Raw genomic sequence first — 12,980 nt, 5'->3', positions numbered from 1 at the left:
TTATATTCAATTTTAAATAAAAAAATTACAATAATTTTTTACCGCACAAGAGGATCAGGCGAGAATTGTCCTGAAGGACTCACATATATAGTGGGGTCCACATCAACCCATGCGTCATCATTGTCGCATTATCACACAACAAATTGATAATTGATTTTATGAAGAAAACATGTTGTTTATGCATAAATCTAATGAATAAACATCATGCTACTTGTGTTGTCTATATATTAGGTTTGAAAATTTGTCACAATAAGATGTTGTATTGAAAGTATAAATCTCACCTCTAAAAAAAAAAAAAAACCCAATGCACATGCTTGTAAAATTAGTCTAATTTTCATATTAATTTTATAGTCGAATCAAAATATCTTTTATGTAGGCAAGCAGATTGTCTGTCCTCCTGTTTGAGTGTCATTCTCATCCTCTCTTATTTTATGCGATCATGATTAATCTACGTTAATATTTTATATTAAATTTTTTTATAAAGATAATAAAATAAAAAATAATAAGAATATAAAATATTATCGTGAATTCACAAATAGAAGGAGATGGGAAGGACATCCGACAATCTGCCTCCACCATTAAGGTGCACAATTTACACAAACCTCAGCAAGATCATTTGCGTGGCTGCCTCCCTCTCTCTGGTTTTGGTTCAGGTGGCAGCCATGGCAACTGTTACACGTGTCGACAAGAGAACCTATTCAGCCATTAATCCCACCTCCATTTTCACCTCCTGCAGTTTCCATGATTCAGTGGTTTTGGTCAGCTATTTGGTGCTTCTGCTTTCTTCATCAACCATCACTCCATCTTTTGGGGTTTCTGGTAATTATCAATGGCACTAATTGACATGTTTATCTTAAAATCTAATTTATATTTGTTTTTATCATTAATAATATTCGTACGAATAGGTGTTGGAGAAGAGAGCGGTTCGTATCCGGAAATTCTGAGGGATGAGGCTGTGGCTAGACTTCACCAGCTTGGACGGGTATGATATTTCCAGACTTCATGTTCCTTTTCTCTTTTTTTTTTTTTAAGTACTAATTTTATATAAAAGATGGAGATATTAAATTAGTTCGATATATACTAATTAATTTATCTAGAACCCATGAATTTTCTATTTTTCATGGGTTTGATGATTGTCTATTTGAAATATATAATCTTAAGTAGGGTTCTTGCAATTGTTACAACTACTGTAACAGTAACTGTAATCCTTAGCAGCTCAGACCTTTTCTTTTTCCTTGCATTGGTTTGGTGTTTCTTTTTGGGTTCTCATAACTCAATTTTGCAAATCCATGTATGTTATGGTAGTGAAAGTGATCATGTTTTAATTTTGATTTTGTTGCCTTGACCCTTGACCATCAGGTAAGTGATGGTGATGGATATCTTGAGAGGACATTCATGAGCCCGGCGGCTCTGAGGGCAGGAAATCTTATCCGGGAATGGATGGAAGACGCGGGTTTGAGAACGTCAGCTTCTATCCATCTGTGTATCCAAAATGTGTTTCAGGAATTCTTGTCTCATGTTTTGTCTTGATTTTCAGAGGGGTTGACTGCTTGGGGAATGTACACGGTCGAGTTGAGGGAAGGAATGCTAGTGCGGAAGCTCTGTTAATGGGTTCTCATTTGGTAATATTTTCTTCCCTCAGTTTCCTAATTATTTGAACTTAAACTTGGGACTATTGTATCCTGATATTTAACAATTCGGGTTATAACAGGATACTGTTGTTGATGGTGGGAAATTTGATGGAGCATTAGGCATCATTTCTGTGTTATCTGCATTGAAGGTTTTGAAGGTCAATGGAAAGTTGGGAGAACTAAGCCGGCCAGTTGAGGTCAGTGAACAATTAAAGTTTTATGGGAAAGATATATATCGGCGCTCTATTAAAATGATTTTAGAAGTTTTCTGTGGTAATATTCTCCTATGTGTTTATCTTACTTGAATAGAGGTTTTGTGAAACCATACCAATTTTTCATTTGGAGATATCTCAAAGTGGAATTGCGTGTAGGGTCTAATCTATTATGCCTTTTCGATTAAGTTTCATCATTAACTCTCTATTTTCCAATTCGTGGCCTTTTCATTCAAGTTGTATATTTCGTCGGAGTGAAATTAAGGGAAATTTAACCTGTTTAGTTTTCCAGTTAGTCCCTTCATGTTTTACAGTATGTAGGAGCAGAAATTTCTTGCAAAACTGTATGTGGAGTGACTCTGTGGTGGCTATACCAGAAATCTAACTATTTGTTTCATGCTATCTATGCTTCACAACATTGCAGGTAATAGCATTTAGTGATGAAGAGGGAGTAAGGTATCAGTCTACATTCTTAGGCAGTGCTGCTGTAGCAGGAATTTTACCCGTTTCAGCACTCAAAATATCCGATAAAAGGTTTCCTCGGATAATTCCCATTATATATCTGTTTGAAACACTATTTACCATCAATGTACTTACATGTAATAAATACTTGTTCAGTGATGTAACAATTGAAGATGCTCTTAAGAAGAACTCCATAGAAATTACAGAGGAGCACTTGTTGCAGCTTAAATATGACCCAAAGTCGGTCTGGGGTTATGTTGAGGTACGGTGACCTATGCTGGTTGTATTGTATTAGTATCATCGCCTTATAAGTTATTCTAGCATTTGACCCTCAATACTCATGTTGCAGATTCATATTGAACAAGGACCTGTATTAGAATGGGTTGGCTTTCCTCTAGCTGTGGTTAAAGGCATAGCTGGACAGACACGAATAAAGGTATACGATTATGAAATATTTCCGTTTGCATAGTTGCATCATATCTAAATTGTGGTCCATTTTTTTATGAAAAAGAAGATAATTCTTATATAGTGAGTAATTCTATTTTGTGGCTGAATATTATTTTTGGAATTCGTGGGCAATTCAAAATCGAGATAAAACATAATATATGAAAAAATGGATGAGTATCATGAACTGCATATGTGTATAGCTCACAAAGGGTACAATCTTGTAAAATTTTATGGCAAAACTCAGTCAATAAGAGATTTGCACGGAAGCTCTTTACAAGTAATATAGACTTTATTTGTTCATCGACGTCTTGTTGCAATTTTAGCTTCTTATCTTGATTGAGCAGTTTGATATGCATAAATGTTGTAGGTTACGATGAGAGGTTCCCAGGGGCATGCTGGAACAGTTCCAATGTCTATGCGTCGTGACCCTATGGCTGCTGCTGCTGAAGCAATTTATTCATTAGAAAGCTTATGTAAAAGCCCTCAAGATTTTTTGTCTTTTGATGGTCAATGCAAAAGTTTCTCGATGGAGTCGCTTTCAGCTTCGCTTGTTTGTACTGTTGGAGAGATATCAACTTGGCCGAGTGCAAGCAATGTCATTCCTGGCCAGGCAAGAAGTTCACCTCACGACACTGTCAAATTTGATAACCAGCCCAAAGGTGGTTAGTTATCATTCACTTCTTAACATCTGTAATGAAAATGAAACTCTTGGTTTCAGGTAACATTCACCGTAGATTTACGTACGATAGATGACATGGGACGTGAAGCTGTTGTGTATGAGTTTTCTAACCAAGTGTATCAAATTTGTGATAGACGCTCTGTTTCTTGTACAATTGATCGTAAGGTAAGGGACTTTCCTATCCTAGTTAATCTTTTTGCAGGAAGCTTAACTGTTAACATTATATGGTTTGTATTTTTCAGCATGATGCAGGTGCAGTCATTTGTGATTCTGAGTTGAGTTCAAAGCTGAAATCTGCAGCATATATCGGGCTCAAGAGAATGACAGGTGCAGCCATTGAGGATGAAATTCCCGTGTTAATGAGCGGAGCAGGACACGATGCAATGGCTCTATCTCATTTAACCAAGGTTTGTTTTCATTTTCCAGAGAATTATGAATCATGAACCATGTTATTGTTTGTTTTATTTTCTTGTGGACAATTCTGGCCTAAGAACTTGTGAACAGGTGGGAATGCTTTTCGTGCGCTGTCGAGGAGGCGTAAGTCACTCCCCTGAAGAGCATGTATTGGACGACGATGTTTGGGCATCTGGTTTGGCAATTTTGGCATTCATAGAGACTCAAATGTAAACTGCAGGATTTATTGACACGGATTATTGCAGAACATATAAATAGTCTTAGAACGTATAAGAAATTTGTCAATTGTACAGTTTCAGGTGGCTGTTTTGTGTATAGGTTTTTGCTCGCTCTTATGAGGTATCATATTATCTGCAATGTGAATAATAGTCTTTTTTTCGTTTCGTGTACTCAAGAGTGTTTGTATTATTTCTGAAACTAGTATCATTTCCGACTTGGAGGTTAAGATTGACCTACCCTCAAAACCTATGCTTTAGTCCGATAGGGCTATAAATTGGTGTTATGTGCAATTTTATTACTTTGGCTTTTATAGCTGTTGCAACTTTAAAGAGAACTTGTATGGCTTAGGTTCACTGCTACGCTAGCGTTCAATGTTAATAACATGAGAACATGTGAAGTAAAAAAACAATTATTCTTGTATTATTTACACAAAATGCGTAGCTGTATATTCATGCCATGCAAGCTCATCTCGGCTGCAAGAGTTTTGATGAGTTGTTGATGTAAGGGAGTACTTGTTTGAAATGTTTAAAAATGTTGAGGTCAATTGGAACGACACTACAAGGTTAGGGAGTTTTAGGTACTTAATTTAAATAAAAAATACTAATATTTTAATACGAATTGGCTGGCTATTTAGTTTAGAGGTGGAGATGCACTTAGACAGTTACTATTCACTGCACGCAATTACTGTTCATTTAAGGGAATTGAGTTGTATTTACACACAAAACGCGTAACTGTATATTCATACCATGCAAGTTCATCTGCTGCAAGAGTTTTGATGAGTTGTTGATGTAAAGGAGTACTTGTTTGAAATGTTTAAAAATGTTGATGTCAATTGGAACGACACAAAAAGGTTAGGGAAGTTTTAGGTACTTAATCTAAATAAAAAAAATACTAATATTTTAATACGAATTGGCTGACTATTTAGTTTAGGGGTAGAGATGCACTTGGACAGTTACTGTTCATTTAAGGGAATTGAGTTGCCTATTGCCCAGGAAGCCTTACTACACTTTCTCTCCCTCTTGTACATATATGTGTCGATCATCCAAATCTAGAGATTTAGTAGTTTGCTTTCTTAATTATGATAGTGAACTTGTATTTGTTGTTTTTGCTTGGTTTCTTTTGTCAACACCTTAGATCTGTTCATACTTTACACCAAAGAATAGGAGTCCAGTTTTTGCCAAATAAAGGAATAGGAGTCCGGTCTGTCGTACATAACAATTCAAGAGATAGTGAGACTGATGAATTATGAAACGACAAGGAAAATATGAGGTAAAACATCTACTGCATTATCGGTTTTAAAAGTTAAGTACTTCACTTTAATTATTCTTCACTCTCTTTCATACCATATATTTGTGTATGTTTGGTTGTTATATAATTTTCTTGTTATTTGTTTCGTCTCTCAGTTGAGCTCTCTTTGGATCAAACGTCGGATAATTGGCCAAGCACGAAGATATATGGTAATTCTTCTTAGGGAAGTGTTAATCACAGTACCCTTTTGTTTAGTAAGTAATTTAATTTTCATTAATTTTAATTACTTTTAGTTGTGGTGTGAATGTTGTGAGTTTGAGTTATAACATTTTTGGCGGGTATTTTCTAATTGTGACCGCCAATGCCGTGTATTAGTTTTGACATCGTTCTTGCATTTAGTCTAATTGAAAATTTACAAATTCAGATATCTAATTGAAATTTTTTAGTTTTAGGAATTTATGGGCTAGTAGAAGTGGTATAATAAGGTGTGTGTATATATATATATATATATAGTACAACAATATATTTTTACATTAAGAAGATGGAGAGTACGGCTAAGTCACACAATTGACAACTTAATTTGGTATCGAATTCGTCATCTAAGAGATTCCCTAACGTTTCCAAGTGAAGAGGAATATCACCACACTGTAGTACTGAGTACAGTAAAAACACTAGAACAATTTTTAGAAGATTATGAGTCATGATATAGATCGCACCGGGAGGATAATTATCAAGCACCGTACTCAATCTGTGATTTGTTACACGATTATTAGTGGTTGGCGTGATGTGAAGAGGCATAAAGGATGGGGTTTATCTGTTACATCAATTGAAGTTGTTTGTACCATACCTGACCAATCCCGAAACTACCAAGCACCGGTCAATGTTATACCGTCAAGGACCCATAAAAGTTTCCCTCTAACCAAGAGACCAATCACAGCGTGACACATGTCAATATTAGAGGCCAATTACAACACAACACGTGTCAATGTCAGAACAAAGTTAGAAACTCTCTTCTATAAAAGGAGATCCTCCCACAATAATCCATATTGTCATTTGTACTAAATCATTCACTAGTACTCACTAAAGGAGAGCTTGAACCTATGTACTTGTGTAAACCCTTCACAATTAATGAGAACTCCTTTACTTCGTGGACGTAGCCAATTTTGGTGAACCACGTACATCTTGTGTTTCCTTCCCTGTCTTTATCCATTTGCATATTTATCCACACTAGTGACCGAAGCACTTTAACGAAGGTCACAAACTTAACACTTTCTGTTGTACCAAAGTCCTCACTGATTTTGTGCATCAACATTTGGCGCCGTCTGTGGGAACGATACTTATTCCCACTATCTTCAGCTTTGTCAAGCTGGTTTCCACCATTCGTACACTCTCTTTTGACCAAGGATCCCTCTCCAACATGGGGAGCAAAGGAAGCCATATTATACAGAACGACACCCCCTCGCACCTGGTGCGAAGGAACGAAAGAAGGAACAAAAGAAGTTTGCTATTCAGGCTAAAGTCGATGAGCTGGAGGCTCAGAACAACAAGATATCGATGAAGAATGAGATCCTCCAAGAGCAATATGAGAAGGTCTTCGAGATGCTCTACGAGGCTAGATATACTAAAACACACGAGCTCATCACCTATGTGGAAGTCAATCATCAACTGGGTGCCCCCCAACACGAAGGGTCATTTGCCCTCGACATGGGTATTTCTGTTGAGGAGCGAGCTACTCATCGAAATGGCGACCAACATGAGACTTCTCTCAACCCAGCTGCTTCGACCCGAAACAAGAGGAGTGGAGGAAGACACATCCTTACAGAAGGAGTGGAAGGATCGAAAGCCGTTTTTCGCAACTGTCGAGATTTCCTAAAGCAACGTCGAGACAATCTCATCCCTGTAAGCTCGAAGATCAATGACCCAAGGGTTTCTAAAAGACTCGGTCCCCTCCCATGACCCAGGCCAGCTGCCAATCTAGGGAAAGAACGACAAGTCATAGAGGAACAGGAAGGTACATGGGACTCTGAGGTATTCCGATAGACTCGCCCTAGAAGTTAGTACGGCAAGTCCAAGGAAAAATCACACGCTCTTGCTCAAACTTTCCTACTTCCAAGAGGCGATGGAGACTTACGGAAGAAAATTCTAATGGTACATGACTCAACTCAAGACCCCCTTATCCTACAGCTCCTTGAGGAAGTAAACAAGTTGAAGGCTGAACGTCAGGCCGAGATACCTGACGGGAACCAACCCAGGCCTGGCCCTCTTACAAGGAGGATCTTCAACACCCTCTTCAAGCGAAGACAAAACAAAAGCTTGGTTTACAACTCTATACTGGAAGGGAGGACCCAATTGAAAGCCTTAACCTCTTTGAGTCCACAATGACATATTTGATACACGCCGATGAAGAACAATGTCTTCTCTTCCCTTCCACCCTTTCTGGCGGAGCTCTAAACTGGTATTGTCGACTTCCACCCATGACAGTAGACTCATTTAAGGAACTAAGGAAACTATTTGTCTCTTAACACATCTTCCAGAACAATCGCTTACATTTTGTAGATGACTTGTACATTATTCGCCAAAAACCGAACGAGTCATTACGAGAGTATGCTGGTCGCTTCAGCCATAAGTATTCTCGTTGCGCTGAGGTAGATAACAAGACCGCCCTCTAAGACTTCACGTCAAGCCTAAGTGATTGTTTCTTCAAGTACATGATCAATGCCAACACTTGGAAGACTTACTCTGAGGTGATGGCACATGCTTACAACCACGCCTTCGCCGAAGCAATGACATACTAAGAGAACCCCTATATGGTTAACCCCTATTAACAAGTGGGAAGTGGAAGTCAAGTTCTACCAAGTGAGGAGATCTTGGTCATTCGGACACCCATTGCATCATCTCCTGCCTCATTTAGCTACTCGCTAAGTCACCAAATGTATTTGTCTCTTGGTAAGATGAATGATTTTTACTCTCAGCAAGCCCATTACAACAAGAGGGATAAAAGTTCGTATCAAGATAACCAGGGGTGAATGTACCGTCAATTATTATGACTATAGAGCCAAGCGTCACTCTTTCAAAGTGGAGGACTAGGTATTGAAGGAAATGCTATTATAAGAAGGCATACACATTGCAAATGTTTTGACCCTCAACCGCTTAAGATCTTTTGTCACACAGGTCATTCGGCAAATATTTAAAGAAGAGGGAATTCAGACAACTTCTTCTGAGTCTTTTGCATTCCTAGCACCGGAACACTTGGTCTACGCTGACCTACCTCTATACTCCAACTCAGAGCTTTAACATGCGTACTTTGACACAAAGTATGTGATACTAAGTGTTACAACCAACATGGTTCACATATCGAAGGCATGGATCCCTTCATGCATAGAAAAACATTCATAAACATCACTCATGTCAATCAACATAAACATCATACATTCCAACACATTCATACATAAACATCATACATTCCAACACATTCATATATAAACATCATACATTCCAACACATCCATACATAAGCTAACTGTGCTTCGAAAGCGTTCAACATAATTTGTGTCATTTGACACTTGCTACAATATGCCTCAACACCTTGCACTTATTCTCATCAACTAGGTGATGAAGGAACTCACATTCGTGCCACCAACTAGGTGATGAAATGTACAACCTGTACTCTCCTTCATGCCACCAACCAGGTGATGAAATGTACAACCCGTACTCTAATATCATTTGGCAACTTGCCATTCATGAAGAGCTTAACTTCGAAATTCGCCACTATTATCATATAAATCATAGATCAAAATTTAACCGTTGATTGTTGTTTACATTTACGTTTCATTGTTCTCATCAAATTTTGTTTTTTTTTCTTTTCAGATTTTCTTTTTTGAAAACTTGATCTATTAGAGGATGTATGAAGATTAACAGTTTGGATCGTTGATATTATATTCAGAGTTTTACAGTTAGTGAAAATATTGCTTGATGTTTATAAAGTTTCTACAAACTATATGACATCAACTCATATTTCAGTTAACCGTAAATATCGAAACGTGATATCAAAGATCTGAACCGTTCATCTTCTTACATCTGCCAGATGATCATGTTTTCAAAAAAGAAAATTTAAAAAATGAAATTCAGTAAGAAAAATAAAGCGTAAATGGCAATCGATGGTTAAATATAAATTTAAGGTTTATGAATTATAGTGTTGGATTTCGAAGCTAACCCCTTCATGAAAGTTGTAAAGTTTGTCATTATGAGTGATTGTATATTTTTTTTTACATTTTTTACACTTCTACAATAATTATTATTAATTTTATTAATTTTGTCCAAAAATAAAAAACATTATTCATGAAGGTTTGGAGGATTTTAAAAATCTAAACGATAATGTAAGTGCAACCATTATCTACTCGTGCAGGAATAATGATGAATCACAAGTGTTTATATATTCTTTCACATTTTTTGTACTTGTATGTATGTCTTCTTAGTTCTTGCCTATACAAATACTATATTAGTTTATTTTAATTTTGGACAACAACATGTTAAGTAAAATTTATCCTAGTAATGATAATAATGAACTCTCATAATAAAAATAAGAGTAAATTACATAGTAGCCCCTCAGGTTTGAGGTCAATTACAACCTCATACAACAACTTTAAAACATTTCACTTTCATACATCCAGTACCATTTTATTTCAAAATAACACCTCCGTTAGATTTTCCATCCATTAGTCTGTTAAATGCTGACGTGGCTGCCACATTTGTGCTGATGAGGCTGCCACGTGGCAAAAAAAATAATTTTTTATTTTTTTTAAAAATCTAATCTTCTAAATATTAAAATAAAAAAAATAAAAAATAAAAAATAAAAAAAAACCTGAAAGCTTTACCCGTAACCCCCAAAACCATAAACCAATTAATCCCAAACCCACCTCCCCATTAATCCCCCCAGAAACCTAGGGCAGCAACCTCCTCCTCCCCCCCACCCCCCAACGAACCATTCTCGTCAAATCCCCCTTCCCCCGACGACCCACTCCCGTCAAATCCCACCCCCCTCCCCGACGACCCACTACCGTTAAATCCCCCTTCCCCCGACGACCCACTCCCTTCAAATCCCCCCTCCCCCCCCCCCCCCCGACGACCCACTCCCGTTAAATCCTCCTTCCCCCCAACCCGAGCCTCGCCTTTTCCCTGCAACCCAATCCCACAAATTCCACCTCCCAAAAATCATTCCCTTCACCATCTTCATCCCCACTCCCAATCCCAACACCACCGAACTGTGTGGATTTGAGTTCGCAAGGGGTGGGGGAAGGGGTTAATGGGATCTCAACCCAGAAAAGAAAAGCAAAAAAAAAAAAAAAAAAAAAAAAAAAAGCACAAATCTGGGATCTAGGTTCGCGAGGAGGGGTGGGGGAATGGGTTAATGGGATATGGGGGGTTCGTCGGGGGGGGGGGGGGTTGCCGGAGAGAGAGTCAGAGAGGGAGAGAAAGGAGTGAGAAAGCAGAAGGAGGAGAGAAAGTGATGGATATAGGATTGGCGTTGGGGCGAATAGAAAGCGGGAAGAAGGTAGGGATTTTGGATCTGGGGAGTTTGGGGTTTGAGAGAGAGAGTGAGGAGAGTGGGAGGAGGGTCAAACCGCTGAGGAGGAAGGCGTTGGCGGTGGTGACCCGGCAGAATTGTGTGGGTTTTGGATCTGGGGGGTTTGGGGTTTGAGAGAGAGAGTGAGGAGAGTGGGATGAGGGTCGGAATGGGCTCAACGTTCTGGTCGTCTTCGTGGCGGTGAATTTGGGTCCTGCGCTGCATCGCGGCCTGTACCGCAGAGCTTTCTCTCTGATTCCTCTGCTCTTCACGAAGGTCCTTCGTCATCACCTGAATGGGGTATGGGTTTAGGTTTCGCGTCGAGGGGGGGCGTGGTAATGGGATCTGGGTTGGGGGGTGGTCGTATGGGGTATGGGTTTCGCGGGGATATGGGATCTGGGTTGTTCTCTGGTTTTTTTTTTTTTTCCTTCAAAGGTGCAGGTATGTGGTGGGGGAAGATGGGAGCAGGGAAGAAGAAGGCTGATGGGGTTCACGGGGGTGGGGTTTTGTTCAGATTCTGGGTTTTTATTTTTTAATTTTTAATTTTTTTTAATTTAGAAGATTTAGGTATTTTTTTTTTAAAATTAAAAAATTATTTTTTTTGCCACGTGGCAGCCTCATCAGCACAAATGTGGCAGCCACGTCAGCATTTAACAGACTAATTGATGGAAAATCTAACGGAGGTGTTCTTTTGAAATAAAATGGTACTGGATGTATGAAAGTGAAATGTTTTAAAGTTGTTGTATGGGGTTGTAATTGACCTCAAACCTGGGGGGCTACTATGTAATTTACTCTAAAAATAAATAATCACTAAAACTTTTTTTTGTAAACTTATATAGAATAATAATACAAAACTATATATTTAATATGGCTATGGTATTTTATATTAAATCTTTTAGTAATTAAATTTTAAAATTATCAAAATAATTTTTTTCTTAACGGGTCGAAACGGATTACCCACGTGTTACCCGCGTGTATACCCGTTACGGGTAACGGGTTCGTAACGGGTCGCCCGATAATGACCCGATAAGTTGTCGTGTTGACCCGAAACCCGTTATTTTCGTGTCGTGTCAGAAACTGCCGGTTCTACAATCAGGTGAAGAATGAACTCATCTTCATGCCACCAACTAGGTGATGAAATGTACAACCTGTACTCTCCTTCATGCCACCAACCAGGTGATGAAATGTGAAGTAGGAACTCATCTTCATGCCACCAACCAGGTGATGAAATGTAATGAAAGGTGATGAAGGAACTCAAACCAACCAAGTGATGAAATGTGATGAAAGGTGATGAAGGAACTCACCTTCGTACCACCAACCAAGTGATGAAAGCAACCCACCATTCATTCCACCAACCAGAAGATGAGTGGTACAACTTGTACATGTGAACTCCTAGCATTCACAAATAATCAAAAACCATCAAGCTTTACAACTTAACTAGGGGAGCACTTATGCCTAACAAGAGTTATAATCACGAACAAAGTCTTATTGCAAGCCAACAACGGCTTCAGTGCATGGTATACAAAGATCAAGCTCTTTAGCCCTCTTGCATCTGCTTCAGACATTTCTCCTCTGTAACAATGCAAACACTACAACTCATAGAAAGCTTCACACACTCTTGATCAAGACAGTTCGAAGCAAATTCAATTTATATGGTTCATCCAAACCTTCGACTACTACAAGGTGTGGCTTGCATCACAATCTCTTGCTCAACAGTTTGGAAGCAAAATTTGTATACGTTGTCTCTCCCACATTTTCAAGTTTCTAGTTTTCTTAAAGAAAAAAAATTGGGAAATTCAACAAAGCTTCATCAATGGAGGACAACTACAAATTCTCAAAAGCTTCACACACTCTTGATCAAGTCATGTGCGAGCCTGTGCAACTGTTTATTCTCATGCTTAAGCCTTTTAATCTCCTGTATGAGACTTATCACTTCAGCCGCCAATGATTCAACTTGGTGGGTTCGAGCAAATAGGTGTTGGGCCATATTAGACACAGAACCTGCATACTGAACACTGAGAGCCAGAGAATCCTTAACAGCCAACTCATTAGACCGTTTGGAAAGTAATATGTTATCTTTGGGAGTGAGAAGGTTCTGGCCACCAC

The 12,980-nt window shown here is 38.5% G+C and overlaps 1 protein-coding gene across 1 annotated transcript; it reads left to right on the top strand.

Moving 5' to 3' along the window:
• The first annotated feature begins 564 nt into the window (after positions 1–564).
• On the top strand, positions 565–4,309 carry LOC126587379 (allantoate deiminase 2). The gene is made up of 12 exons (XM_050252418.1): positions 565–819; positions 906–982; positions 1,360–1,463; positions 1,538–1,622; positions 1,712–1,828; positions 2,268–2,377; positions 2,462–2,567; positions 2,655–2,741; positions 3,120–3,362; positions 3,471–3,596; positions 3,674–3,838; positions 3,936–4,309. Exons 1-12 carry the CDS (start codon positions 663–665, stop codon positions 4,056–4,058), a joined length of 1,500 nt encoding a protein of 499 aa, XP_050108375.1. The 5' UTR covers positions 565–662; the 3' UTR covers positions 4,059–4,309.
• Positions 4,310–12,980: the final 8,671 nt, after the last annotated feature.

Source organism: Malus sylvestris, chromosome 10, assembly GCF_916048215.2.
Source record: "Malus sylvestris chromosome 10, drMalSylv7.2, whole genome shotgun sequence".
In the NCBI taxonomy this organism is placed as follows: Eukaryota; Viridiplantae; Streptophyta; class Magnoliopsida; order Rosales; family Rosaceae; genus Malus; species Malus sylvestris.
This window is presented reverse-complemented; position numbering and strand designations above follow the sequence as displayed.

Bases quoted from the DNA above. Each gene is read 5' to 3' on its own strand.
- LOC126587379 (XM_050252418.1), top strand. From the start codon at position 663: ATGGCAACTGTTACACGTGTCGACAAGAGAACCTATTCAGCCATTAAT. The intron at 2,378-2,461 runs GTTTCCTCGGAT...ATACTTGTTCAG, and splicing joins CTCAAAATATCCGATAAAAG to TGATGTAACAATTGAAGATG. The intron at 3,597-3,673 runs GTAAGGGACTTT...TGTATTTTTCAG, and splicing joins CTTGTACAATTGATCGTAAG to CATGATGCAGGTGCAGTCAT.